This window comes from Dothidotthia symphoricarpi, assembly GCF_010015815.1.
Source record: "Dothidotthia symphoricarpi CBS 119687 unplaced genomic scaffold P153scaffold_4, whole genome shotgun sequence".
In the NCBI taxonomy this organism is placed as follows: Eukaryota; Fungi; Ascomycota; class Dothideomycetes; order Pleosporales; family Dothidotthiaceae; genus Dothidotthia; species Dothidotthia symphoricarpi.
In genome coordinates this window covers 330,684-358,357 of record NW_022985011.1, presented here as the reverse complement: position 1 = coordinate 358,357, position 27,674 = coordinate 330,684, and the positions used below count along the sequence as shown (strand labels likewise).

Below are 27,674 nucleotides of genomic sequence, written 5' to 3'. Positions count from 1 at the left end.
CATAGCAAAACGAGATCAAGCAAACAAGAACAGAAAACACATCTCAACACATTATTCATCCAACTAGAGACTATGATACACGAAAGTCCACGTACACACAACTCCACGAAAACGCCACAAACCCCAATTTTACGACACATCAACCCGTTCTCCAATAACCTATTCTTCCTCCTCATCTTCCTCCTCACTATCCTCCTCCATACCCTCCGCAGCAACAACCTTGAAGCTCGGCGCCTGATCAACGCCCAGATAACTATCGCTAACCAGCGAAAGCGTAAGCTCATGCTCGCCAGGCCTCTCGAGTGTAAACTCCAACACCGTCTCCAATTTCCGCGCAATAGTAACCTTCTTGATGGCCAGTAGCGTGTGCTCCTTCTGGTCGCCTACGACCAGCCACCAGCTCTCCGTCTTTTCGCTCGGGTAAAACGGCGCGTGGACCTCTGTCTTGAGCTCCTCATCCTCGTCGATGTTGCGAGTGACACGGACCTTGATCTGCGCGGGGGAGTTGGACGCAATATTCTCTGGGTCGACGAGCTCATGCTCAAGCTCGATGTTGGGGTAGTAGTTGTTTGTGAAGTTTGCAATGTCTGCGAGTTGGCGTTGGTCGACGTCGAGCGCAGCGATGAGCTTCTTGTAGTCTGGGTTTTCGTCTTCGTCCATGGCGTTGATGAAGTCGTCGACGTCGTTGATGCCGAATTTCTGACTCGCTTTGATGGTGTCGGCATCGAAGTGCGGGATCTGCTTGAGTGCTGAGTCCTTTTGCCACATCGCTTGGACGACCATCTGGGAAAGCTCCATGGCGGACATGGCGTTAAGGTGCGCCTCCGAAGAGAGGACGTCGACACTCGCACTAAGGATGTTGAGGACCTTGCGGATAACAATTTCTTGGTCTTTGGCGAGATCGATGGGTAGCTGCATGCGGGAGAAGTGGGCTTGAAGCAAAATGAAGGCCTTAAAGTGGGGAGTTTCGAAGTTCGCGTCTTGCATCTTGAAGGGGACGCGGTCGTAGATGCGCGACAGGATGTGGTTCTCGTGTCGACGGATCTGGATATCTTCGAACTCTGTGGCAGCTGTGATAATCTCCAGTACACCCTTCAGGCTGGTTCGGCCATTGAGCGACATCATGAGTGTTTGCATCGTGATGAAGGAAATGTTGTAGTATGCTGCAATCATGCATGGGTTGAGAGGCGTGATGGCGTCCTCTTCTTCATCGTGCTCAATGAGATTGGCGTCCGACAGCTCCTTCAGTGTCTGCTCTACAAGCTCAGACAAATGTGCGCTGAGACCTTCATGTGATGTGTCGTGAAGGTTGTAGTAGCTAGGGTTGGCAAGGAGACGACGGTAGAAGTAGGTGTAGGTAGACCAGTCGACAGCTTCCTGCGTAGACTCGATCGTCTTCGCGCTGATCTCTGCAACGAAGGCATCATGCAGGTAGTCGTGAAGGTAGCTTTCGATTGGCAGCGCTTCGTTCAAGAACTTCTTGTAGAAGTCACGCTTGACCGCAGGCAACATAAGAACACCCTTCGCCGACTTGTCTTGTCCCACCCTACCTGCCTTGCCGAACATCTGTAGGATTTCGCTGGCCGGGTAATCGACGTAACGGTGTTCACGACCCTCGAAGAACTGTGTACCCTGAACGATGACCAGATGAGCACTGCTGTCGATCTCCCAGCAAGCATCACGAGACACTATCAACACTTGAATAGCGCCAACCTTGAACAGATGCTGAACAGCTTTCTTGTCGAATGGGTTCAAGGCCTCGTGGAAGTATCCAATACCGTGTGAGAGTGATTCAGAAAGCGCGCGCTCATTGACTTTCTCAAGGATAGGCTGAATCTCATCTAGTGATGCGTTGAGGAAACGATCGTCGTCATCGTCGGCAACACAAGCAGCATACAGGTCAACAGCAGACGAACGAGCTTGCTTTCTGCTTGGCACAAAGATCATCGCTGGCTTATCGGGCGAAGTCTGGGTGATGGCAGAGTAAGTAGGCCTAGCCATTGCCATCATCATTGAGGGGAAATGAGGAATGCTGAATGCCTGGATTTTCAATTCCAGCGGTACTGCGCGAACACCAGGGCTGAAGTTGTAGATGGTGTGCTTGCTCGCGCCAATCCATTCGCCGATGTCTCGTGCGTTCGAGAGGGAAACGCTGAGACCGACAATACGCAATTTGGATTCGAGTTGAGCTGCCATAGCCTGCATACGAGAGACAACAATCTCGTAGACATGACCACCGGCACCGCCGAGCATGTGCAGCTCATCAGCAACCAGCAGCGCTACAGATTGAACGTTCTTTCGTCGTTGCCATTGACGGGAGAGAGAGTCCCACTGGGATGGTGTAGCAAGAATAAGGTCGCCCTTCTCGAGCAATCGCAGATCTGCCGTGGTCTCGCCAGTGAGCTTGACAACATCTTTGCCTCCACCAAGGCCAGACAAGCGCGCATTCCAGTTCTTGAACTGGTTGTTTACGAGTTCCTGGAAGGGAGCCAAGTATACAATCCGACCTTCGTTGCCGCTAGACCAGTGTCGTAGAATGGCAAACTCGGCACACAAGGTCTTGCCAATACCTGCCGAAGCACCAACAAAGACGTTGTCGTCCGTAGTGTAGAGAGAGTTGAACACCTGAGTCTGTACCTTGTTGAAGCGGTTGATATCTTCATACAAGTTCATGTATTCCTTCTTCTTTAAGGCAGAGACAGGCAATGACTGGAGGTCCAAAACAGGGGTGTGAGCTGGGAACTTGGCTGGCAGGATGAGCTTCTGGAAAGAAACGGCTAGCTTAGTCTCAGACGCCATCCATCGGTCGGAGAGGACAGTAATGAAATAGTTCGGTGGCATTGGCTCGTCGATAGGCACAGTCAACTCGACCAGATGCTCGTTCATATCCCCCTCAGCATAATCCTTACGAAGGATAAACTGGTCATGGAACAAAATCTGCTCGCCATCGCAGTCTTCAACAAGAATCCAGAATGCCTCAGAAGCACCATGCACTGAAGAGTCCCAGACAAAGTTCGGCCTGATTGTGAGCTCCATCTTGAGAAGAGACCTCGTAATTGGTCTAGGAGTTGCCTCAATCTCAAGACGTGGGAACTTCTCAACAAGCTGGCAAACAGTCCTGCCCGCCTTTGGCATACCCAGAAGTTCACCCATGCTGGGTGGGTCGAGACCGAAGTAGCTGGACCAAGGCACATCAATTCGTTCAGCCTTCTGCAGGACATCTCTAGGGCATAGAGGGAACTGTCGAAGTGGTGTCATGGTCGGCCACATTCGCTTCTCCGCCATCTTGCACATGTCGAGAGCTAACTTTGCGACCTGAGACCAGCCCTTCTTCAGACAAATCTCGAAGATCGCACGCAGAATACGTCCAGCAGACTGAGTGACATACACCAGATCGGCCATGAGCGCCAGGCCATCCAATTTGAGTCGAGAGATGTAGGCTTGGAGGAGGACATTGATCTTGGCTTGAGCTTCTTCGACGCCCTCTTTGACAGGTATTGGTACGCGACCGAGAAGTTTCGCGAGTTCCAGCTTCTCATCTTGTCGCACAGGAATGTACTTGAACTCCTCGCTGAGGGCGAAGACTCGGAACAGCTCGATAGCAGTGATACCGGGCTGGATATGCATGTTGTAGGTCTTCATAGAGTTGTGGGTGATGTAGTAGTGAGATGCCACTCTGCCCAGTTCCGTTGGCTGTAAAGATCCCGTCTTCTTGTCGTATTTAATAAGACTGCATTTTTCCAGTTCGTGTGCTGCCGCGTGAATAAGGTCTACACGTCTCTGTTCCAAGACCGTGTCGTTTTCGTACTCAGGACCAACTCGGTAGAGCCCTGGGGAACGAAGCATGCGCACGTACAGATAACTGTACCCGAGCCAGTCAACACCTTCGTCTCTGGTGCGGACATTGCCCAAAACAATCTCGGCATTGAGATTGTCTGAAAGTTTGCTGATAAACTGAGACTCGATAGGTAGCTGTTGATTCAAGAGAGACAAGTAGTACTGAATCTCGGCCTGAGTGGTAATGATGATACCTTCTCCGTAAGTATCGTACTGGGGTCGACCAGCTCGACCAAGCATCTGCAGGACATCTTGCGGACTAAGTTCGACCCAGCTACCCTTTTCAGGAGAATATACCTGGGTGCCCTTGATGATGACGGTATGCGCCGGCAAGTTGACACCCCACGCGAGTGTTGCTGTGCAGACCAGGACTTGAATCGAGCCATCGGCGAAGAGATCTTCTACCGAAGAACGGTCCGCTCGTGACATACCAGCATGATGGATACCGAAACCATATGGCATGAGATCCTTGAGATCAGCATTCTGAACAGACTCGGCTTCCTCCCTCAAAATTTCGCGACTGGCAGCATCCGATCGCAAGATTTTGCCTATTGACTCTTCTTCAAGAGCCTTGTCACGAATGTATTTCGCCGTCTTTGCCGTCTCCTTTCGCGAATGTACGAAGATCAACATCTGGTTACGATGTTCGCCGACCTGTTCGAGGACTTTCGTATAGCAGACATCGTTCATCGTCTTGAGCTGCTTGATGGCCTTCTTGTCTGACACACCAATGAACTCTTGCTTCAGCGGACACGGTCGGAAAGTCGCATCGAAGTGGAAAAGACCCTTGTCAGGGTCTATGCGGAGGAAGCTTGCCACATCGCGGTAGTTAGGTAGTGTGGCACTCAGACCTACGATACGGACTTGGTCGCCAGTCTGCTCGCTGCGTCGAAGCGTCCTGCTCACGATGCTCTCAATGACAGGGCCACGGTCGTCGTGCAGAAGATGGATTTCGTCGATACAAATGAGGCGAACGAGGTTGATGTAGCTGGTGTCCGTAGCCTTGCGGGTGATGACATCGTACTTCTCGGGAGTGGTGACAATGATCTGTGTTTCCATGATTTGCTGCTTGGTGAGTTGGCGATCACCCGTGAGCTCAGCAACCTTGATTCCGTAGGGTTCGAGACGCTTGCCAAAGTTACCGACCTGCTCGGCTACCAGGGCCTTCAATGGAGCGATATAGATGATCTTGAAGTCATCGAGGGCAATCTCTCCAGTCCGCGCGTCTCGATGCTTTCCAATCTCGCGAAGCATGGCCAACATGGCAACGTTGGTTTTACCGGAACCAGTAGGAGCACAAATGAGCATGTTGCCGTCGTCGTTGAACGCTGTGGGGAAGCACTTCGTCTGGACACGGTTGAGTGCTTTTGAGTTGCCGAAACCTGCTCGCGCCCAGTCGGGTAGCTCAGAGGTAGGCATATTTGGCGGTTCATTCGCATCGCGTTTCGCTTTCGGTGCGGGCACATGAATCTCTTCGTAGCCCTTGAATTGGCGACGTGTGGACCCCTGCGGCAGCTTGACACTTGGGTTTGTCATGAGATGGTTGCCCTGGTCAAAGACGATGTTCTCGAGGTTGACCATCCGACTAGATGGCTGCAGTCCACCGACCACGCCGTCGGGCCTTGGAGCGTCAGACATGTCAACGTCTTTCGAGTCTGGGAGGTTGATGTTCTCCAGGTTGAACTTCATTTTTCCAGATCCAGAGCCTTCCTCAGCCTTGACACCTGTCTCTCTTGCGCGCAGCTCTTGCAGAATCTGTTGCTGACCTGCAGCCCTCATTTCCCGCTCGACAGCCGTCCGCTCATCGTTGTCTTCGGCTGCCCGTCTCCATCTCGTGACCCAGACAACTCTGTCACGGTTGAGGACGAGTTTCGCGACGAGCTCGTGATGTTCATAGTCGAAGAGTTCCATAAGGTCGTTCTCAATCTCACGCAGGGGCTTCTCTTCGCCGTCTTCCGAGATCCCTGCGAGCATGTTCAAGGCATCCTGTGTCTTCTCCTGTTGTGTGTGCGCATCTTCATAGACCTGTCCTATCTGCCGTTGCAACCAGTAGGCGTCGATTTCATGTGCGGGTATGAGTTGGTCGGCGCCGTCCTTGCGGTCTGCTGAGACAGTTGTGTCGCCCTGGATGATCATTTCCTCCGTGTCTGCAATACCTCCGTCTGCGGCGTCATCTCCTCCTATTTGCTCCACGGCCGTTTCTTCCTCGTCCTCTTCGTCAGAAGTATCGGCGTCGCGCACCTCGAAGGTCTGGGCGCCTTCTTCATCGTCCTCCTCCTCGTCGAATACCACAGCTACACCCTGATTGTCGCCATTCTCAGCACCATCAGCGTCCGCCATGCCTTCGTCGCCCTCATCGTCGTCGTCCTGCGCGTCGAAGTCGGTGATCTTCTTGCCCAGGTTGACCAGCTCGTTGAACTCTTTCGCACCCATTGAGCTGCCCAGAAGGTCGTCGACCTCCTTCTTCTTGTCAAAGTCCTTCAGGCCGTCGTCCTTTAGGTATTCGAGCACCGCATCGGCGGCACTTCGGGTGGTCGCCACGGGCACGTCCCCGAGAGCCTTGCTCACGATGGTCGTGATGAGCTCGAAGGTGGCGCGCGTTGCAGGCGTCCTTGGCCTGTACCGCAGACCCTCGATGTTGAAGTCGACGGCGGCGGTGGCCCCAAAGGCGCTGGTGCCGTCGTCCCGCTTCCGCTTGCGCTGCTCCCGCTCCAACACATCGCCGCCCTCAGTCAGGCTCCCCCGCTCGAACCCGAGTCCCTTGGGCTTCTTCTGCTGTGTGGGCGCATCGTCTCGCGCTGTCCGCCCTCCCATGTCGCGGATGTTTATGCGGCCTGCCAGCGACTCGGGATCGCCAGTGTGCTCGTCCGGGCGGCGCGTCGTAAACCGACGATCCGCCTGCAGGACCAAATTGGACATGGCCGCATATTTGAACTGCGCGAGGTTGTTCTCCTTGTTCGCCATGATTGCGGTTGATGTCGCGTTGTCGTGCGCCGCGCGCGATTATGTCGAGGCGAAAGGCACGGCTCCCGCTACAGTTCGAAATATGAGCGAACGAATGTGAACTGAATGAATTTTGCGTGTAATTAGGGGGGAAGTGTCGAGGGGCAAGTAAGGATTGGGCTGCGGACGCGGCCTGCAGACAGTGAAGGAGATGGACACTGGTCGCCGCACTCGAACTTTTAGAAGCTTTGACGATCCGTGCAGGCAGCTATGGCACGTGATCTCGAACCACCACTTGAAAATCTCGTGGATCAACTTGAAATAAATTCTTGCTATCTACAGTGTATGCTTCATCTGGTTGAACAGAATGCGGATCTTGGGCTCCATCCGCACCTCGACCCAATACCCGCGCAGCACCTGGTTTCTCAGCAGCCCTTCCAAGTAATGCCAGGCCTTTGCAACCTCTGAGGTCCAGTCCTCGCCCATCCTCACCCGTCTGCTATCATCACCATACAGTGGCTCAACTGGCGAGCCACTCTCCTGCCCAGGCTTCAGCAACTTTACTCCCCCAAACCCGTACACAACGTGGGCTACTTCCCAACTCCCTATAACCGTTTCCGGGCTCTCCGCGAGGACATAGTCAAATTTGGTCCAGAACATTGGATCCAGGAGGGCCGACGGGTCTTCAGTCTTGTCATACACCCAGGTCCTCTTCTGAATAGTAGACTGTGCTTCTAACACATCAAGCACTGTTTGCGATCCCCTGTGGCTCTCGAGGAAACGTGTAACACCTGTCTGACATGCGAGGTTGCCAAAATGGACGTTGAATTGCTGGTTTGATGGGTGGTAGAACCCATGATGGAGCACACCAAGTGCCTCGCCTCCGGGGTAGTTCAAACTAGAGATGGCAAGGATTGCGGTGGAGGCGGCAAAAGAGACCAAGACTGATCCTACAAGGGCAAGACTGAGAACAGCGTAGACGAGCGACTTCCCTCTTCTAGTCCAGATCCAGGATGCTCCAGCCGCGGCGATACCTGTAAAGCCAGGAATCACATAGATGATGAAGCGCCATTCCTTGTGTGGAAGGAAGCTGTACAGTCCAATGAAGGTCAGCATAGGGACGAGCAGATCTAGGCTTCGTCTTCGAGTTGCTACATTGAGAAGAGCAACTGGTATACAGAGTAGATATGTTGCCGGGTTCAGAAGTAGTCGCGGCAGTGCGTTCAGGAAGTAGTAATGCCATGGTGACACACCCCAGTCCGCCGAATGTCCTAGAACGGTGTTGTAATAGAACCCAGTCCATTCAGGCCATAGTGGAAAAGACTGCCAGAAGAAGGAGTCCAGTGGTACGGTACAAAGCAACCCGATGACCACACCTCCAAGTCCTGCTGGAATGATGATCCTTGTAATGGAGATTCCCCGCGTCAGAAATAGGTAAGTTGTAATGGTGCCGACTAGAATAGCAAGCTCAGAGCGAAAAACGATGCCGGCAATGGTTAGTAGATATAGACCCAAACGGTACCCTTTCCGGTCATTCCAGGGAAGCGCATACGCGTTGAGGAGACTCCGTAACGCAAGATTACCTCCTCACAGTCAACATTTGATGAGTTTCCTTACACAATCTCTTCTACTTACTGAAGATAAAAGCAAACATATTTGGCAGCGTTCGTGATGCGTAGTAAATGACATGAAACTGGCTCGCCTGGAACAGAGCATACCAAATGCCCGCACTCGTCCCGAAGGCCGTCTGTACGCTTCTGCCAAAGGCAATGAGGGCCGCTGCGTTGAGTAGACCAAGCACACCTCGAACTAGTTTTACATCATTAGTACCAAACTCGGATTCCTTCATCTTCGTGCTACCTACCTAGTAGCTGCAATTGAGCAGTGGAACTGAACAGGCCAACCCAAGGTCTCGACAGTCCACTCAAAACCAAGGCTCCAGCAAACGTTCTCGGCACGCTTCCAGGAAACGAGACATGATCATAGTTTGCGGTAAGAAATTGATCATAGTTCTCTGTCGGAATGCCGTGGATCAAGATATCGTGAATTGCCTGAATATTGAACGATTCCTCGACTTTCGTGTACGGCGAGACGAAAAGATGGACGAGAATGAATGTTGGGATGAGGAGGTAGAAAGGCCACGCAAGGAAAGGCATAGCTTTTACAGTTTCAACGGACTTTGGAGCCCTAAACCACTGAGATGGTGGGATGACGGTGTTGTCGACGATGAAACAACAGTTGAGAGAAGTCCCCGTGTGGAGCTCCCATACGTCAGTCAGCCAATCACGTGTCCTCTGCTCCGACCCATCTGCCATCTCAACCCCATCACCCTTCCCTCCCAAATCACATCTCTGCAACATGGAGATTTCGGAATTAGCCGTCCCCTTCGTTTACGCTTTGATACTTTTCCTCGGCTACCCGTCACAATGGATGTTGATGTACCTCGAGCCTGGACCCTTGAGCAAGAACGAGCTCATCATCTCCAATGTACTCCTAGTGTTGATCTTCATCACATACACGAAATCGGTTTTCGTAGATCCTGGCACTATACCAAAAGACTGGGCTAAAGAGGAAGAGAATGGGAAGCAGAGTAAGAGCGGAGAGGGTGTTGGAAAGAGTAAGAAATGGTGTCGGAGATGCGATGCTGCGAAGCCTCCGAGGGCGCATCATTGTAAAGAGTGCAAAAGGTGTGATGGGTTTTCTTCCTATCCATTATATTTGGGCTTTGTTGAATCTCATGCTGATGAAGATGTACAGATGCATCCCAAAAATGGATCACCATTGTCCCTGGACCGCCAATTGCGTTTCCCACACTACTTTTCCGCATTTCCTACGCTTTCTCTTATACACCACTCTTGGTCTTTCGCTACTCGAATACTTCCTCTTCGTCCGAATTTCATACGTTTGGAGCGCCCGGGATCTACCCTCTTATCTGGGTCCCAATATATTCCAAGTTGCGCACCTTTTTGTCACCTTGATGGCAAATTCCATCACGTTATTTGCAATCGCCGTCCTGCTGATCAGGAATATATGGGCTCTAGCCGTCAACACAACGACAATTGAGGGTTGGGAGATCGAACGACACCGCACCCTTGTACGCCGCGCCCGGCATTTCGGGGGGTTTCTGGAGGGACCAGATGGCGCGCAAGTGTACATCAAGAAACAAGAATTTCCCTACGACGTCGGTATACTAAGTAACATAGTACAAGGCATGGGGACTGCAAACGTAAGCTCGTTTCCTCAGCTCCTTTGCTATATTTCTCCTACGAATGTTGTTAATAGCCATAAATCTAACCAAAGCAGCCGATTATGTGGTTGAACCCTCTCTGCCCCACACCTACCATCTCATCCGCCCTCTCCTTCCCAGTAAACGGGTTTGAAGACGCATCTACTACCTGGCCGCCCCCAGATCCTGACCGCTCCTACCGCCGCCACGCTACAGCAGTCAATGCCGACGCGTTCACGTACCAGGACTCCAGTCTCTCAGCTGCTGACACCGTCGCGGCTTTCAAAGCACGGCAAGCAGACGACGTAGTGAGGAGACGAAAACCTTTCGTGGAACGCATAGAAGCAACGCTATCTAGGGAGAAGAGCAATGATGTAGACGAGTACTACGGCGTTGATGAATACGCGGACGATAGCGAAGTCGAAGATGAAGTGAGGAAGAAGTACGTCGACGGCGAAGGCGAGGAAGGATGGCGCAATTCCGAGGGTGAGCGATTGAAAGATTTCGGTGTCGACGAGGATGTGGAGTTTTACGATGAGCAGGAGGATGAGATTCCGCTCAGCGAGTTGATTGCTAGGAGGAAACTGGCATCAACGTCCACGCCAGCGTATGGCTATTCATAGTGCAAAGCGAGTGGTTGTATGGGGAACAACTCAAACGTCTCGAGGACGCAAGATTGCTGGAGAATTCAAAATTCGGGATACCTATGTCTGTTGTCGTGGCTAGATCTTCAGAACAACTTGCAATTGCTCAGGCGGAAACGGCTACCGATTGATGCGCATGGAATGGAGTCGTCTTACAGCATCGCTCCGACAGCCCATTCTCGACGTCATTCCACCGCACAATCCGATGACAAGCCGTTTTGATGCACAACAAGGGGGATGGTGATCGCACTGACAGTGGACAAAAGTACACATTGAAATTAGACAGGATAGTAAAGGCAGAGTTGTCAAAAGCAGCAATGTAGACGACGAAAATATACATATAGCAATACAATCCAAGTCTATACTATCAAAAGCCATAGTACCTACGTACGTTCATATCCAACCAAGTATCATCAACACTCAAGGTTGTACGTTGGGGAGGGGGGCTGTGCGGCTCTCCACCCCCCTCATGCAAGGGGAGCACCGAAACGCTCATAGCATGCACGCATTCTAAAAACACTGCCCCCCACCATCAAAAATGGGGCTGAATAAACGTTCCAGCATTCCGTTTCCAATCACTCATGACCTCCAAGCAATACCCAAGCCAGAAATGTCGTACTAGAATGTCGTACTAGAATGTCGTACTGCTTGGGGACGTTTTACAACCCTGCCTGACCAACTATTGACCAAGGGCCCATGCCGGTTAGTTAGTCTAAGCCACGCGACCTATTCTTCTTTGTTGGGGACTTGGGTATGCGGAAATACACTGCCGCGATGCTGTATTCGGTGCTGGAAACCGCATGCCTGGGCTGCTGCCATGGGGACAAAGAAACATGTGCGTGTGTATGTGTACTTCATCACGTCTACCTCTCTCCGGCGAGCCACCGAGTCGTTTATACTTGGGACTTTGCAACAAATTTTCATGGTCGATAGTCAAGATGGAGTGCAAGGCGGAAGACTACTATGATATACCCTACGAACTTCTCCCGACGCCAAACTTTGCAGGTCGACCGACGAGCGAAATTAGTGATATCGGCGGAGTGTTGGACGGGTTTTGGACGTTCCCGAGCAGCGAATCTTCGTCTTCTGGTGGCGATGACGATTCAGGTTTGACTCCGACGGCACAAAGCCCAGCGAAGTCGTTGCCGTTACGGATCCATGTGGAGCAAGAAGCGGCAGAAAAACTGGGTATCAAAGCCATATCACCCTCGAGCAATCGCGTACAACGGCATACAAGATACTGGAGCGATCTGGGACCGACGAGCGAGATCCCCCGGCCAGGAAAGAAGGCAGCCACGGCTCCACCAGGTGCACCATGTCTGCTGGACTTTGCAGCGCAACCACCGCGACGAGCCCTCAGTGCGGGACTAGGCCGATCAAAAACTGTCAGGAGGAGGACCACACATCGGCAGAGCGATGTGGAGAGTTTCTTGGTGGCCAATGGTGCTCTTGAGGGAATGAAGTCCGAACCACAGAAGCCATTGCCCCAACCGCCACACACAAGCGAGTGTGAGACCACTGCTCAGATGTGGAGTACCTTACAACCGTTGAGCTCAATCTCTGAAAAAGACAGGGTGCGAAAAGCGCTCAGACGTAAGAAGTTAACGATGTTGGATACGAGTTTTGTGGATTTCCAAGCGAGGAGATATTTCGAGTCGCCAATCTCGATGACGAATACACCGCGAGAGCTGTATGGTGTGTCTGCGCCGGGTTTCCCAGGCATACCTCCTTGTCCGCGGTCTAGTGGAAGTTTGTCGATACAAAGTTTACCACAGACGTCGTTGCACCCTAAGCAACCTGATACACTACATCCCGAAACGTTACAATGCAATGACGATGTAGTCGGCGCATATACAGGGGAGCAGAGCAGACTCTATCTACCTGGCCCTGTCGTTCTTGAGAAGCACTCTATGTTGCTTCGGAAGGATTCTGTCGCAACGATGGACGTGTTTGACAGCGGTCCGGAGCCCAAAGCGAAACGCTTCTCCGACTTGATGACAGCCGATGGGATCGTGACGTTTTTTGCGGACTTGGGGGTGATTGACGAAACATCAGACGATTCCCTGGACAAATACTGGGTAGACGAAGAAAGTAAACAGCGATCGTCTGCATGGTCCAAATGTACCAGCATCGTGAGCATCATGGAGCCAGTGCTTCGAAGTCCCTTGAGTCCTCCGAGTCCTCCAAGTCCTCGGAGTGCTCAAAGCGGTTGTGAGATGACAGGTCTCACGCGCATACCCTCCAGGTTCTCTTTCTCATCGGCATCGTCCAGCGCTTCGCTGCCCCGTGCTGGGACGCCAATAGGCAAGCGCCTAAAGTGGATAAGGTTGTTGACGCCGGGTATTCCTGGCTCAGCCTTTCTCAAAAGCGCTGGAAGCTAGGCAGGATAGACGAGATTGTTGTGATAGACTGGGAAATATCTTGGGTGAAACTCGGAGAAACGAGAGCTTCGTAAGACGTCATTTCCATAGTAGAGGTCCGACCAGAGCCGGAAATTACCATTTTAGGCAATCTGCGATACACCAGAAGTTGTTCGACTGTGATGTGACTCCTCCGGTGGAAAGCAATTGGACGTGTGCGATATTGTAACGGCAGGAGGGCGTTGTTCGATTGCGATCGTGGTCTAGAACACGTTGATCTCTTGCCTGCTTTCTGCCTTGCGGAGAGCCACTGGGGATGAATGACGAAAAACAAGTGGACGCCAACACCGTGCCGCTGACAGCAAATTGTGCCAGATCCAGGAGGGTGCAGAAACTTGTTGCCCTCTGTCGAGGTGTGAGCTGACGATAGGGTCGATCGTTGCCAAGAATAGTGAGCTAGACGCATGCACTTCCGAACAAAAGTGAGGCAGCGAATCACAGCCACACGCGCCACGCGCCATCCAATCAAATATCGGACGAAAGACAACGATCAACAACGTGGATTGCCCTGTTCACCTCGTCTTGGCCCCCTTGCCCTGTCGCTCAACGCGGGCCGCAGTCGTCAGAGGTCCTCCGAAACGCCAGCGCATCGTCCATCATCAAAAGCCAGACTCTCCCCATCTTGACCCGCCCCTTTCTCACCTATTGCTTGCCTTGACATTCCAAACGTCTTCCATTCGTCTTCTTCCCCACACTCTTGACAATCCTGACAATCCTGACAATCATCCACATATCATTGTAAGATCTCCCTACCACAACAGGCAGATCTCTCGACCATCGTTGCTAATCACCATCATCGTGCAGTTAGCCACCTTGAGCATCACTATTCTTACTCTCAAACCACACAATACCATGGATATGGCTTTACCCTATGGTGATAATGCCTATCCCTACACGCTCGAACAGGCCCAGCAGGACCTCTGGAGTGGCAATGTTCATCTCTCCGGGGAGCAACAAGACTTCAGCTTCCAGGCCGCATCTGCAACCGACAATGCATACAACAACGCACAAGCTTCGTTGGCATGCCAAATACCACGGTCAATGCCCTACAACGCGTCGAGTTTAACGCAGTTCCCAGTATGGACTCCAAGTTTGGTACGCGTCTATCCGTTCTAACTCTAGCTAGATGTCCAACATCGGTACCATGGATCGCACCCGTTCCGCCCCCACTATGGGAGTCTCCGCCTCAACCGCTTCTTGGGATGACAGCAACCTCCAGCGATCAGCGACGTCGTTCCCTGCCTGGCAACAGGAGCCTGTAACCGACTACGCTCTCTTCTCGGGATCCTCGATGCGGAGAATGTCGAACCTCCAGCCCATCGCCGACGTCACAGCCTTCCCTACTGGCAGCATGGTTGAGTACAGTCCTGCTGAATACATCGACAACTGCATCGAGCAGAGAAGCTCACCTCTCCTTCCCCTTGCCCTTCCCCAGCAGTCACAACAGCTTCAAGTTCAACTGACACCCGGATGGGGCACATCTTCGGATGGCTCCATCTCCCCCAGCACACCGTCAACTGCTCTGACGACGCCTGTTACTCAGACAAGTAACCCTATGAGTCGTCAGGGTAGTTACACCCCCAATTTCTCAGCTGTTTCCATGTTACGTGCTCAGTCTTCATCTTCAATGTTACCTATCCTCTCTGAGGATAGCTCTCTTTCTTTTCCTTGCGAGTCAGAAACCATCAGCGCCTGCGTTGATGGTTCTTCTTTCTTTCCTTTCACTGGCCCTGCCAGTGAAATTTTCCTTTCCACTGTACCATCTGTTTCTGCAAGTGCGCAAGGACTTGCCTCTTCTCAGAACGAGCTGTACCTGGCGGAGGATATGCGGAGGTCAGCTTCGACAACATCGAGCGAGGGCAACGCGAGCGACGTTTCAGTACCGTCCTCGAGTTGCTCCCGCCAATCGCAACGCGAACGAGAGATCAACGCGCAAGCAGCCTCTCGCAAGATTGCCCCAAAGGCAATCCCAAGTAACAACGACGAGACCACGTTCGCGTCATCCAATGCTCAGATGGCGCGGATACAGTCCTCGGACGGATCGTCCAAGACTGTCGGTATCCTCACTAAGACGGCGTACGTCCGACCCAGCCATCCCAAAATCAAGTGCGTGTATTGCGACGAACGGCCCAACGGCTTTCGCGGAACGCATGAGCTCGACCGCCACATTGCGCGCGCCCATAGCTCTAGACGCAAGGGCTACATCTGTGTCGACTTCTCCTCGGACAAGAAGTTCCTTGCCAACTGTAAACACTGCCGCGGCAAGAAGGTATACGGCGCGTACTACAACGCAGCCGCGCACTTGCGCCGTGCGCACTTCCACCCCCGCAAGCGCGGAAGGAAGGGCAAGAACGACGAGAAGCGCGGGGGCATCGGTGGCGGAGACCACCCCCCCATGGAATACCTCAAGCAAAACTGGATCAAAGAGGTGGAAGTCGACAACAAGCGCACCCCTCAATCGCCCGAGAGCGCATCAGACAGCGCTCCCGAGCCCTCCTCTTATGACATGCACTCGTACGCTTCGTCGTCGTCGCAGCAGCAGCAACAACAAGCGCCCGACGTGATGGAGATTCAACCCCCCATCAACCAGCCGTACATCGACTTCGGCCTAGACTTAAATGCGAGTGAAATGATGTACGACGCCAATGCGTTCGCCGCCTACGAGCTGAACGACGCCAACAACTTTCAATTCGACGCTTCGTATATGCCGCAATGAAGGCATATATATTCATTCCTTTCGTTTCTTATCTTGTATACTCGTCGGTTAGGGAATGGGGTTTCGATGATCGTGACCACCAACCATGCTTGGTTGAGGTAGGACCGCATCGTGGTGTTTTTGTGCTTTTTTGGCTTTATTGGTTTGGCGTTGGGTTTGGCGGACGTGTCCTATGGGCAGGCAGTCAAGGCGTTTCTTACCGTACATCATCGTCGTCATCATCATGTATCATCGCTTTTACTTCTGCGACGCACCGTCACTGTGATGGGGTATGCTTTTCCTTGCATCGACACTAGATGTAGTCATCCTTGTCTACGTACAACGTTAGTATATGCATTATGAATATTACTATCCATTGTTTACTTTCTTGCTCTTGCTGGTTTCATGTGATCATTCCTTCGCGTCATTACATCTACCCTTGCCTAGCTTGTTCATCAGTTACATGGACTACGCTCACCATCACCGCGGTCTGCCTTGTATGTAAAGGCTTGGTCCATCGAGCCAGTTTGGCACAACATAGGACAAGACGCTCTCCCCTTTTTCTCTCTTCTCTTTTCTTTTTCTGTGCTTGGTTTGTTCTATAGTGGAGCATGGCATGGCACGGTATGGTACACTGGTGGGTGGGATACATACACACACATACAGGTATAGATATACAGACAGCTTGTGAGTTGGTACGTGAGTGAGCGCCGTGTCGATGTGATATGATATAGCTTTGCACATACGTACACGGAGAAGACAAGTCTAGGCAATTCAGTTCAGTCCGGGCACCGAGTGGGAAGAGAATGAGTGAGTGGCAGACTGCAGCAGATAGAAGCCATCAACAAGCATCCTTGTTCTTCCCTGCGATTTATCAACTTCATCCATTCTTATTTTGCGGATCGTCTCACAGCTGCCGAGTATACACATGTATATGTGTGTATTTGCGTGATTCAACCAAGTATGTATACATCCTCCTCCACCTCACAGCTTGTAGGATCCTACTTAGAGTAGCCATCATCCTGCGCATTACCAATAAGATGCGCAGGACCACCCTGCTGTCCCAACGCCCCACCATCCTGCGCATCACTCCTCGACTGCTTAACCGCCTCTCTAGCCTCCGCCTGCTCAGCCTTCTTCCTGTAAAACATTAGCACCTATCACCACACCCCCCCATACCCAGTCATAAAGACCACTCACCTATCCAAATCACTAGCCAAATCCGGCTCAGCACCACCCCCGCCCATCCCCTTCCCCCCCTTCGCAACCGCGTCCGCCACCCGTCCCTCCCCGGGGGCAGCCATCTGCTCGCCGTCGAGCTCGTTGTGGCGGCCTACATCTTCGTGCGTCTTGCCCTTTGCCTCCTCGCCTGCGGGCGCGCCGTGGATGCCGCCGCCGGGCGCTTTGGAGTTTGCCTCGCCTTGCGCGTCGCTGGCTTGCTTGGTGGGGACGCGCTTGTCGACTATGGCGCTGTTGTCGCTGGCGTTGAACTCGGATTCGGATTTTTCCGTGGGGTCTTTGCTCGCGGGGTTGCCGGGCGTGGTGTAGGCTTGGTTGAGGGTGGGTTGGGAGGGGCCTTGGGGGTCGAGGCCGGACATTGTGGGTGGTGGTTGGGGTGTTTTGGTGGTGGGGTTGTGTGGGTAAGGGATGGTCGAGGCGATTGGGTTGTGTAGTGGTTGGAAGAGGGCGAGGGAAAGTCGTGAGATGTGTGGAGTTGAGTTTCCTCGTCGGCGTGCTATGGGATATTTCGATGGGATGACGTAGGTGGGGTATGGCCGTCATGTTTATTCGACTTGCCCCACCTTTGCTCTCTCATCATGTGAGAACGCGACTAGCTAGTCCTGACGATGTGGAATGTAGATGGACAAGATAGGTGACGACGTGGAGTGAGTAAAAGACAAAAGCAACCTGCCTCGTGTATTCAAGTATCTCATAAGCCGGGTGCTTCCCTACACTCAGCTAGATACCGAAAAGCCTGGAATTGATTCGTTGATTGATAGTAAAAATGCTAGATTCGTTGGCCTTGAAGTTGGACCGCGACGCCTAAAAATGACCACGACCATGACCAGAACGCCTTCGCTATGCTTTGACAAATGCACACTGGGTATTACTCCGTCTCCATGACTATGTCTTCTGTAGATTCTTTCGTTTTGACGTGGTTCGTCGCGTCGTTCTCTCGTTTTGATTCGGCGGCTTTGGCTGCTTGTTCGCGTGTTTTGCGACACCATTCTTCAATCGAGTCTGGGCCGCCTCCTTCGATCTTGATCGTTTTGGGCTCTGCGGGGACACCGAGCACAGTTCCCTGGAAGCGAGACTCGACGCCGGTCTTGCTGTGCTTCTTCATCAGGGCTGGACGAGTGTTAGTGCGTGGTTTCGAGACATGGTGCGAAAGACGTACTGTTCAGGTAGTCCTCCATCTCCAGCTGGTCGAGCTGCTCGGTGGGGTTTATGGCCACAGGCTTGTATGTGCCTGCGATGCGCCTGATGTCCTTGTTCTGCTCGCCCTCGACCCAGGCGATGAATTCGTTGACATCAGCCGTGTCCTCGGCGTCGCGTCGCTTCTCCTCGTCTGCGCGCGCGCCTGTTTCTGCATTGTAGTCTTCCAGCGGCTTGCGCAGTATCTCCTTCCACAGCTCTTCTCCGGCCGTCATGGTGGGCACAAGCAGGCCGCAGTCCTGCATGGCCATGCGCACGTCGGTCACGTCGGGGGTGAGGTCGTTGTGGTTGGAAAAGGCATTGTAGGCGGTGCGCTCGGCCAGCAGAGACAGGTAGCGGGCAGTCAGATCGACGACGGTGTCGACGGCCGAGGGCTTGCCATAGTGGAAGCCCGTCGCGCGCAGGATGTGGAGGACGGCCGGGCGCAGGAGGTTGAGGAACAGGTCGTGCTGGGACATGGCGGTGCGGTCGTATGCTGGGCTGGCTGCAGAGGCCCGGTGGTTGTCGCGTGGTCAGGGTGAGCGCAGACAGCGCATCGTCGAGTGGAGTGAGAGAAGCCAGCCGTCGAGGAAGCGACAGAAAGCAGTTGAGGAGCTCGGGGCGCGTTCACCACGGAACGCCAAGGCCGCTCACTCATTCGCAGCTTCCCTTACTCACGCCAGCTCTCTCACATCGCCCGCGCAGCTCGACGGATGCAGCGCCTGGAGGCGCATACCCAGCACCGTCCACCGCCAACCGCCGTCTGTTTCCCTGCCACCGTCTATCCTCACCCGTCGCGTGCACAATGAAGATCAAGCTCAAAGCCCCCGGCGCCGCCGTCGACGCGCCTGCCCAGTCCCCGCCGAACGACGCCCCCAGGCTGCCTGGCCTGAAGCTGAAGCTGAAGCCCTCGGGGCCGTCGCCAGTCGACTCGGCCGAGAGCCAGAACGGCGATGCGCTCAAGCAGAAGCGCAAATACATCAAGAAGCCCAGGCTCGACGACGGCGGGAACGCACCGCCCGCAGCCAAACTCGGCCCGAAGAAGAGGGCGCGTGAGGATGGCGAGGAAGGCGACCCGCCAGCAAAGCGCAAGCCGAAGCCCACGGCAAAGAGCCTGGCCATGGTGGACGAGGACGAGGACGAGGACGACGTCGTTGAGCCCAAGCAGCCAGCCCCGCGACTGCCCCCTGTGCGTACCCAGTCCATCAAGCTGTCCATCAAGCCCAAAACACCCCAGAGATCGGGCACCGCACTGCTCAAGGTCAAGGGCGCGGGGAGAAAGCCCGTCAGGCCGTTCGGCGTGGGGTACGACAGCGAGGCCGAAGACGCAGAGGACGACCCAGCCATCGAGTCGCAGTTCGTTCTGCGCATGCTGCCAGGCCCGGACTGCGATGTGCTGCGCAAGTCCATCGAGGAGAAGACGATCGGCAAGAGCATGACACAGGGCGGCCCAGGCGTCTACTTCCGCTTCTTCGACCGCGAGGGCCGCCGCGCCATGGTCACCATACAGGGTCGCAGCTACGCGGCTTCCATGGTCGAGCTGCCCAGCGTCATTGAGTCGATGAAGAGCTGGAACAAAAAGGACTGGGTCAAGACAGCAGACGTGTGCCAGATGCTTCTGGTTCTGGGCCCAGTCCAGAGCGAGGACGAAGCGAAAAAGTACCCTCGTCCATCCTACGTCGACCCAGATTCCCACCGCTTTCCTCACGGCCTGACGCCGCCCATGCGCTGGGCTCGCAAGCGACGCTTCAGACCCCGCAAATCCTATCTCGATGTGGAACGAGCTGAGACGCAGATGAACGAACTGCTAGCAGCTGACGAGAATGCCGAGTCTTCGAAATATGATCTCGTTGATAGTGACCACGAGTCGAGTGAAGCAGAGTCCAGCGAAGAAGACGAGGAAGACGAGGAGATGGCAAACGCTTCACAGATAGCACAGACGCCTGTCGAAGAAGTCGACGCCGTCGATCTCGAGCAGATGTTCATGGAAGATGACGACATGGAGATACAAGGCAATCCCGAGGACTTGAATGCTCTGTTCGGTGGCAGCGACAACAATGCCTTGTTTGGTGATGGCGGTAGTGTTACTATCAACGTCGGGACAGCAGCCACCGCCCACGATGTCGCCATGCACGCTCTCAGTCACAACAGCAACATTGTAATTGAGACAGATACTGCAGCATCTACCCCAGCAGCAGCTACATCCGCAGAGGACGACGACGACGATGACGATGCCGACTCAGAGGATGACGAAGTCGACGAAGCTGCAGCAGCTGAAGAAGCACGTAAAGAGCAGCTGCGAGCCGAGATTGTCGAGTTGGACAGGGCCATCCAGCAGAGCATTGAAGCACGCGACCGGCAGAACAACCACATCTTCAAGAAGCGTATGCAGATCACCATCGACAAGCAGGTAGTGGATCGCGACATCAAGCGCAAGCAGCTGGGTGAGGATCCCGACGATTAGGCATTACGTCTTCCATGTGTTTTCCTCGGGCTTGAGAGACACGCATATCCTGTCTGCGCGATTTCAGGAGTCAGTCTACTATCATAATGGAGTTCTTGCATTGCGTGGAGTTTAGGCTATGGACATCGGAAACTGAGGGGACCAGCAACTGGTGTTTTGGTAGGCGTTACTTTCTAGTCGAGTTATTCTATCAATCATAGTCTTGTAGATGTACAGTCTTCCCAAGGTTCTGTCCACATGTTTTTCGGCTGTCTACATGTTATAATGGGTATCGAGTCTTGCTCCTAGCAGCCTGGCATAGTGAATGATATCGGCAGCCCAACTTTCACCACTGTACCTTGTTGTGTCCCAATCACGTGTCGACGCGCACGGTTGATAATCAATAGGATTCTTTGTGTCCCCGCGATCTTGACTACGCTCATTTTTCCACTTGCGCGCTGCACCAACAAAGGTCGCCTCCTTCAGACAAAACTAACCCTGACTCACTAGACGAGTAGTTCTTAGATTCCGGCTCAAAACTACCCCAAACATGGCGCCACCGGGTCCACCGCCTTACACACTGGAGCAGATCAACACGATGACTTCGCCCGAAGAGCGACTACGAGCCCGCGCAGAGTTGTCCAGTATGTGGAAGAGGAGGTCTAACACAAGGAAGATGTTGACGACGTACACTCAGGCTACATTGCACGCATGAAGAAGGAGCAGGAGTTGCGACTGGCCGGCGAGACACAATCGAATACTTACTCTGGCCACGGTCCTGCCTTTGGATTCAATGCCTCCCAGCGTCCTGTTGTTGTTTCCAAGCGTGGCGGGGCCAACTACAGTGGCGGCGGGCACTCTTACCATCCGTATCAACGTGCGCCGCCTCCACACGTCGCCCAGAAGTTCAAGAACAGATCCGTCACCTTCAACAAACCCGATCCTTCTGCTGTACCTTCCAAAGAAGGAGAACCGTCCAGGCTCGTTCCTGGAGCCGTGGCCAACACTCACTTACAACAGAGCAGCCAGCAGCAGACCGAGACCAAAACCCTCTGCCCGGCTCTCACATCTACAGGTATCCTCGACGCAACACCGAAACCAACAGTCCCCCTCCCTCATACATGTCTAACGCTTGTGTAGGCGTGTGCTCTCGTCATGGATGCCGACACCTCCACGATCCGAACAAACAAGCTCTCTGCAAGCGGTGGCTTTACAAGGGCAGTTGTCCAAAGGGGAACTTTTGCGCGCTGTCCCATGAACCCTCACCACACAACATGCCAACATGTCTCCATTTTCAAGACGGACACTGCAACAACGATGACTGCCGCTTTGCTCACATTCGTATCAATCCAGCTGCTTCGGTTTGCGAGGCTTTTGGGCGTCTGGGCTATTGCGAGAAAGGCGACCAGTGCGCCAACTTTCATGCATATGAGTGTCCTGATTTCTCAAACAAAGGCGTCTGCCGTTTTGGAGACAAGTGCCAGTTGCGCCACGTTCACCGTGCCGCTCGGATGAGGAAAACTAGTCGCCGCTCCTCTGAAGGCCCATCTTCTCCGTCGGATGATGCCGAAAAGGATGTGGTTGACATTCCAGAAACTGAGGAATGGTTCCTGAACTCCAAGAATAGTGCCTCGCACACCCCCCATCAGTTTACTCAACAGATGGACTTTGTTCCACTTGACGCTGACGAATAAGTACCACCTCGGTGCTGCGTATGTATGTTCTCCTACCCCAGTCTTCGTCGTGCTCTGTACCTAATCATCGGCTGGCGTTCAAGTTCCGGTTTTCACAGTGTTACAACCTGGTAGGTCCTTTGTTTGTTCTGCAAGAATGTGTCTTGACTGCAAAAGGTTTCGGAGTTCACGGCAGGGTCATGGTGCGTATTGGGATCTTTTTGGTGATACCCTTTTGATGCTCTCCTGTCAAAACTTTCTCTCCATATTTTGTCCTGTGAAGCATTGCTGGTACATACAGCTCTTGAGCTTAGAAAGAACACACAAGCATGTACCAAAGAATGAAAAGAATAATTATGAATACGAGCTTCTCCTTGAATAAATGTGATGATCACGCTACCCGACAAGTACATCTTGGGCACGCGCAGTTGTCAGTTCTCAGCTTTGCTAATTCCGACGGCGCGGTGGGCTGGGGCTGAGGCAGAGTTGAGGCTGTGTGCCCTGGACCTTGTCTCTTGTGCCTCTCACTGGCACGATCTACAAACCGCGCCAGGGTAGCTATTCTTGATGCATCCAGACACCTTTGCTGAGTGTGTTCGAAGATATAAGACGACGCTCAGAATTCAATAGCACAAGCAGCGCAGCAATTAATCGTGCTGTGTGTGTAGTAGAGTTGTCGCGACGTTTCCTCAGCCACAAGTCCCCCTGGACACACACGCGCGCGCAACGCGACGCCCAATTGCCCAAGATGCCCAACTTCTCGCACCTGTTGAAAAAGAAGGATAAGATTAGGGATGAGGGCGCCGTGCCCACTTCTCCAAGGGGCGCCACGCTGGCTCCTCCTGCCCCCGAATTCACTTTCCTCCGCACCACGACCTCGACACAGGAGGCTATCGAGCCCCCCAGCTTCCCCGGCGACCCCACGCGCGAGGCGCCCCCTCTCCTCTCCCCAGAGCCACAAGGCGTGTTTGGCAGGTTCAGGCGACATAGCAATGCATCCACTCACTCGCACTCGGGCGCAGACGATGGGAAGCAGAAGAAGGCGGAGCGCATACACTTTGGTCGCACCAGATCGAGCACCTCGGTCAACGTGCCGGATAATCTGCCAGAGGTTGGGGGCGACGGGGTTGCAAGGACGCTCGAAGATGAGGAAAAGTGGGAAAAGAGGGCTACGGCTTTGGTTACGGGCGGTGCTTTGAATCAAGGGACGAGTGCGCCGCCGACTCCTGGGCTTGAGATTACGAATCCGATGTCTACAGCAGGGAGGAGACCTAGTAGCAGTGCTCCTGCGGATGAGGTATGTGGACTGTAGGGGAAGAGTTGGATAGGTGCTGAAGTGTGAATAGGAGAACATCCAGGAGGCTATTCGACTGCACGAAAAAGGGAGTAAGTTTGTCTACTGGGTGAGTTTGGGGATGAGGCTGATCGTTGCCATCAGATCTCGAGGCTTCTACGGCATTGTTTGGAAGACTAGCAGATCCCAACGGTGCAAACAACGCTCTGGCACAAGTCCTCTACGGCCTCGCATTGCGGTAATGCTTCCCGTCCCCCCAACACCACCACCCCCTCCTCGATTCATACCTTCGCCGTTTGCCACGTCCAACACATCATCACTAACATGTATGCCAGACACGCCTGGGGATGCGAGCCCCACCAAGAACAAGCCGTGCACTACCTTTCGCTGGCAGCCTCCAACAGCGCCGAGGTTGAGAAGCTGGCCCTTGGAGCCGGCATGAAGAAAGGCGGCGCGGCGAAAGGCGAGCTCGTCCTAGCCATGTATGAGTTGGCAAACTGCTTTAGAAACGGCTGGGGTATCAAGAAAGATCCCGCTGCCGCGAAGCAGTATTACGAAACTGCTGCTAATTTAGGAGACACGGATGCCATGAACGAGGTCGCTTGGTGCTATCTCGAGGGCTTCGGCACGAAGAAGGACAAGGTACGTCAGCCGTGTACTTTCTTTCTTGCTTTTCTTTTGCTGTCCAGTGAACGTGTGCGCGCACCTCCGTTATTTTGCAAACTCATCGGTAGGGGAGAGGGAGAGAGAGCCCTGGTAATAAGCATTTCATGCAATGGTTACGCAAACGGTGAACTCGGGAGGTTCGAGACCGACGACCTATCATGCGGAATGCGTTCTGAGACAAGGAATACCCCCTCTACCGCCTCATTGTTTGGGCAGCATTTTTCTCTCACGTACGGGTTCGGCTGCTGATGCGGGATGCTTACGCCTCGCAGTTCAAAGCGGCGCAGTTCTTGCGCCTCGCAGAGTCAAAGGGTAATAAGACGCTAGGCAACACTTGGTAAGTCTACCGATTTCCCTTCCATCTTGCATTCCATCTTTTGCCAGTATGGAGATCCTCTCGATTTCCGTGGGATACAAGTGCAACGCACACGCACACACGCACGAAGCTTGCTTTCACGTTTAACGAAATTATCCGCGCCATGCCCATGCCATGCCATATGCCCATCGCATCCCTCGGCACATGATTCCACAATACACACACACCAAAGCAAGGCAAACACCGAACCAAACCAAACCAAGCTCAGAAGAGTCGTCCGACAAACGAGAAGAAAAAACTTCTGCTCCTCTCAGCCAACCAGTTTTTCGACGCGCATACGCCAAGCGCGATCGATTGGCTCTCCGCGCTCGGTTTTGAATGTTGGTCGCTTACCCGGGTGCGGCCCTCGCCCTCACCCGCAGCAGGACTCGTCACGTTTTCCTGCGCGTTCCCCCCCCCTCCCCCCCACCGCACCATGCTTTCTCTCTCTCGCTCGCTCGTTCTCGTGCAGCTGGCCTAATCTGGCGCTGGGCCGGATCGTGTTTGGACTTGCGGTCATGCCGTCCCGTTGCGCCGGGATTTTCATTAGCTCCTTCCACGCACACCATACACATTCCCCCCCCTCCATCCCCCCAAGCCGGTTTACAGGCGTACACGTGGCGCGCTGTTGCTGGTCTCTGTTTCGGAGACGCGATAGTAGCGTGCGAGTGAGGTTGTTTACCGATGACGGAGCTGAAGTGTCAGATGGGCTGATTGATTGCTTGCTTGCTTGATTGTGTGAAGGAGGGGGGAGGGGTGGAGGGGGGGGAGCCGTTGTTTGGACGCGCTCAGATTCAACCGGCTACGGCGCCGATTGCAAGTGCATGAGAACGTTCCCCAACTCGCCAAACGCAGAAGCCGACAGCATTGCGTCCCGTGGGAGGGGTTTTTTTTTGAAACCGCATCTGGGATCTTCCCTATCTCTCCCGGACTGGACTGGACTGAACTGGACTGGACTGAACTGGACTGGACTGGATTGACTGGATATCCACCCCACACCCTCTCTTTCCATTGTAAAATCCCGTCGCGTGCTGACTTTTACCGCGTGGTAGGATCTGGAAAGACAAATATAACCCGAAATAGCCACACACTAGCCTACACCCACACGACACGATCTAACCTATCCCCATGCTTATCCCAGACGGGGTGTGGCTCGTTGTTGCTTGGCTGCAGCGAACTAACGCGAGCGCGGCATGCCTTACACAGTAGGTACACGGGAACGAGATGGTGTATTGTATTGTATTGCGTATGTGTAGTGTAGTGTAGTGTAGTGTAGTGTGTTTACTTTTTTCCCTTCACGGAGAGTTTCTTTCGCGCGGATGGCTTGAGCCCTTACCCCCCTCGTCGTCATCATCGTTGTCAGCGTCATACATTCCCCTCTGCCCACCCCCACCACTATCCTGGCTATTATCACTACGTACGTTGCTTTCCTAGTATGTCTGTGTTCGCCAGTGAGGTGGAAATGTACGCGCCGCTGAGGCTTGGACCGACATGGCGCCGTCTGTCTGTCTATACGTGTGCACATGGGGGCATTACCTAGCAAGAACAAGCCACTCTTCCCCCCGATAGGCGGCGGATCTCGGATCGAGGCTGTCATGTTTTCTTTCTTTCTCGCTGAACGCTATGGATGGATGGCTGGGTGGTACGACAGCAGTGCTCTGGGATTAGTTTGGTTCGGTTGGGAAATGGGGTGTGGTAGCACAACAACGGACGCATTAACCCCATTTAATTCCCTACCCTGGGTAATCTATGCGTCTTTTTCGTTTTATGCGCCCAATTACAAGGCCCCGTGTGCAGGATTAAAAGTACCCGTGCAGATGGGCATGCGTTTTGCATGTTCAGCCACAAGGTGTGGTTTTCCGGTGGGTTGGCCGGTCGGTTACTTCGGATCGCGATGGGGTGCTTGTTGCGTATCTTGTTCTCTTTGATGTCTTGTCGTGCGGTGTAGTGTGGTGTCTGGTCTGTCCTGTAATGCCATGTCATGTCATGTTGATGCTTCTACTACTGCTTCCCCACTGCACACTCTTCACAAACACACCCTATCACGCACACACATACAAGCATGGACAGATGGAGATCAATAAGCACAGCCAGCCAGATAGTAAGACGCGATAAACTGTTTCACAACGCCGGTCCGTCCGTCGACTTGCGCATGCAGCATGCAGGCAAGACATGTGCATGCTATCCACTCCACACCAGCCAGCCAGTCCAGTCCAGCGAACCGGGGTTAGGGCTGAGGCCATCCGCTCCACCACGGCAGGTAGGTATGATGTGACATGATCAGATATGGTATGATGTGATGACCTGGCGAGTAGGGGTCCTGCCAGGCCGGCGCAGGGTAGTCGGCGCCGACAAGGTCGCTAGCTAGTTGCCAGTCCTACGAGGGAGTGAGGTGGTGATTGTTGAGGAGCTGGAGGTGTGGATTCGCATGTCAAATACAAACACCAACACCAGCATCGTGCGCATATGCATGGCATGGCATGACAGGACATAGCATGGCATGCTGTGCATCGATGTATGTACTTTACCCACCTAACCCACCATGTCAGCTATTTTTCAACATGCCGACTCGTCGGATGGGCTATGCATGGCGTGTAGCGAGTCGGCACGAGGCATTGTGGCGTCGCGCGTGGGGATTGCGAGTCCGAGGGCGATCGTGTCGCGTCGCGTCGCGTCGGAAGGAACGAAACGGTTGGTATGCGAGGTACGCGATGGGCGATGGGCGAGCGATCCGCAGTGCAGTGCCGTGCAGTTGCAGCAGGGTCAAGATGAGATGCAGAGAAGGGTGGCGTGAGCGGGTAGGACAAAGGGACTATTTCGGCGGGAATAATCATGGGAATTGGAATAGCAGGTGCAACGGGAAGCGGGATAAGCGCTGGCAGGTAAATGGATAGATGGGTTTGATAGATAGATAGAAACTACTACTACTGAGAAAACGCAAGCTTAGATACAAAACCGGCTATCCAAGAAAGCCGGGGACGGTAACCAAAAAAACGGTGGGGGAATCATTAAATGCAAAGTCGTGAGAAACGTGAATGTAACAAAACGTGAATAATCGTGATC

At 53.5% G+C, this 27,674-nt stretch overlaps 10 protein-coding genes across 10 annotated transcripts; 6 read left to right on the top strand and 4 right to left on the bottom strand.

Moving 5' to 3' along the window:
- Positions 1-71: 71 nt before the first annotated feature.
- On the bottom strand, positions 72-6,974 carry P153DRAFT_363893 (pre-mRNA splicing helicase-like protein). Its single transcript, XM_033667474.1, has one exon. It carries the CDS (start codon positions 6,799-6,801, stop codon positions 160-162), a length of 6,642 nt encoding a protein of 2,213 aa, XP_033526978.1. The 5' UTR covers positions 6,802-6,974; the 3' UTR covers positions 72-159.
- A 142-nt stretch (positions 6,975-7,116) lies between these two features.
- Positions 7,117-9,079, bottom strand: P153DRAFT_332963 (glycosyltransferase family 22 protein; the record flags this gene model as incomplete). Its single annotated transcript, XM_033665536.1, has 3 exons — positions 8,645-9,079; positions 8,416-8,589; positions 7,117-8,366 (listed from the first exon to the last, which is right to left on the bottom strand). Exons 1-3 carry the CDS (start codon positions 8,934-8,936, stop codon positions 7,117-7,119), a joined length of 1,716 nt encoding a protein of 571 aa, XP_033526977.1. The 5' UTR covers positions 8,937-9,079.
- Positions 9,080-9,138: 59 nt separating this feature from the next.
- Positions 9,139-10,629, top strand: P153DRAFT_354088 (zf-DHHC-domain-containing protein; the record flags this gene model as incomplete). The annotated part of the gene is made up of 3 exons (XM_033666485.1): positions 9,139-9,467; positions 9,538-10,006; positions 10,084-10,629. 3 exons carry the CDS (start codon positions 9,139-9,141, stop codon positions 10,627-10,629), a joined length of 1,344 nt encoding a protein of 447 aa, XP_033526976.1.
- Positions 10,630-11,436: 807 nt separating this feature from the next.
- Positions 11,437-13,166, top strand: P153DRAFT_363890 (uncharacterized protein). Its single transcript, XM_033667473.1, has one exon. The coding sequence runs from the start codon at positions 11,589-11,591 to the stop codon at positions 13,029-13,031; it is 1,443 nt and encodes a 480-aa protein (XP_033526975.1). The 5' UTR covers positions 11,437-11,588; the 3' UTR covers positions 13,032-13,166.
- A 756-nt stretch (positions 13,167-13,922) lies between these two features.
- On the top strand, positions 13,923-15,786 carry P153DRAFT_382210 (uncharacterized protein; the record flags this gene model as incomplete). The annotated part of the gene is made up of 2 exons (XM_033670115.1): positions 13,923-14,147; positions 14,197-15,786. The coding sequence occupies 2 exons, from the start codon at positions 13,923-13,925 to the stop codon at positions 15,784-15,786; spliced, it is 1,815 nt and encodes a 604-aa protein (XP_033526974.1).
- A 980-nt stretch (positions 15,787-16,766) lies between these two features.
- Positions 16,767-17,363, bottom strand: P153DRAFT_283788 (uncharacterized protein; the record flags this gene model as incomplete). The annotated part of the gene is made up of 2 exons (XM_033663280.1): positions 16,767-16,905; positions 16,966-17,363. The coding sequence occupies 2 exons, from the start codon at positions 17,361-17,363 to the stop codon at positions 16,767-16,769; spliced, it is 537 nt and encodes a 178-aa protein (XP_033526973.1).
- A 509-nt stretch (positions 17,364-17,872) lies between these two features.
- Positions 17,873-18,659, bottom strand: P153DRAFT_283657 (uncharacterized protein; the record flags this gene model as incomplete). Its single annotated transcript, XM_033663275.1, has 2 exons — positions 17,873-18,114; positions 18,164-18,659. 2 exons carry the CDS (start codon positions 18,657-18,659, stop codon positions 17,873-17,875), a joined length of 738 nt encoding a protein of 245 aa, XP_033526972.1.
- Positions 18,660-18,877: 218 nt separating this feature from the next.
- P153DRAFT_363885 (uncharacterized protein) lies at positions 18,878-20,993 on the top strand. Its single transcript, XM_033667472.1, has one exon. It carries the CDS (start codon positions 18,986-18,988, stop codon positions 20,642-20,644), a length of 1,659 nt encoding a protein of 552 aa, XP_033526971.1. The 5' UTR covers positions 18,878-18,985; the 3' UTR covers positions 20,645-20,993.
- A 228-nt stretch (positions 20,994-21,221) lies between these two features.
- Positions 21,222-22,317, top strand: P153DRAFT_284284 (uncharacterized protein; the record flags this gene model as incomplete). Its single annotated transcript, XM_033663319.1, has 3 exons — positions 21,222-21,267; positions 21,321-21,698; positions 21,764-22,317. 3 exons carry the CDS (start codon positions 21,222-21,224, stop codon positions 22,315-22,317), a joined length of 978 nt encoding a protein of 325 aa, XP_033526970.1.
- Positions 22,318-23,044: 727 nt separating this feature from the next.
- Positions 23,045-24,597, top strand: P153DRAFT_283581 (uncharacterized protein; the record flags this gene model as incomplete). The annotated part of the gene is made up of 5 exons (XM_033663271.1): positions 23,045-23,593; positions 23,643-23,682; positions 23,735-23,828; positions 23,926-24,278; positions 24,473-24,597. 5 exons carry the CDS (start codon positions 23,045-23,047, stop codon positions 24,595-24,597), a joined length of 1,161 nt encoding a protein of 386 aa, XP_033526969.1.
- Positions 24,598-27,674: the final 3,077 nt, after the last annotated feature.

Coding starts and splice junctions, on each gene's coding strand:
- P153DRAFT_363893 (XM_033667474.1), bottom strand. CDS start 6,801: ATGGCGAACAAGGAGAACAACCTCGCGCAGTTCAAATATGCGGCCATG.
- P153DRAFT_363890 (XM_033667473.1), top strand. CDS start 11,589: ATGGAGTGCAAGGCGGAAGACTACTATGATATACCCTACGAACTTCTC.
- P153DRAFT_363885 (XM_033667472.1), top strand. CDS start 18,986: ATGAAGATCAAGCTCAAAGCCCCCGGCGCCGCCGTCGACGCGCCTGCC.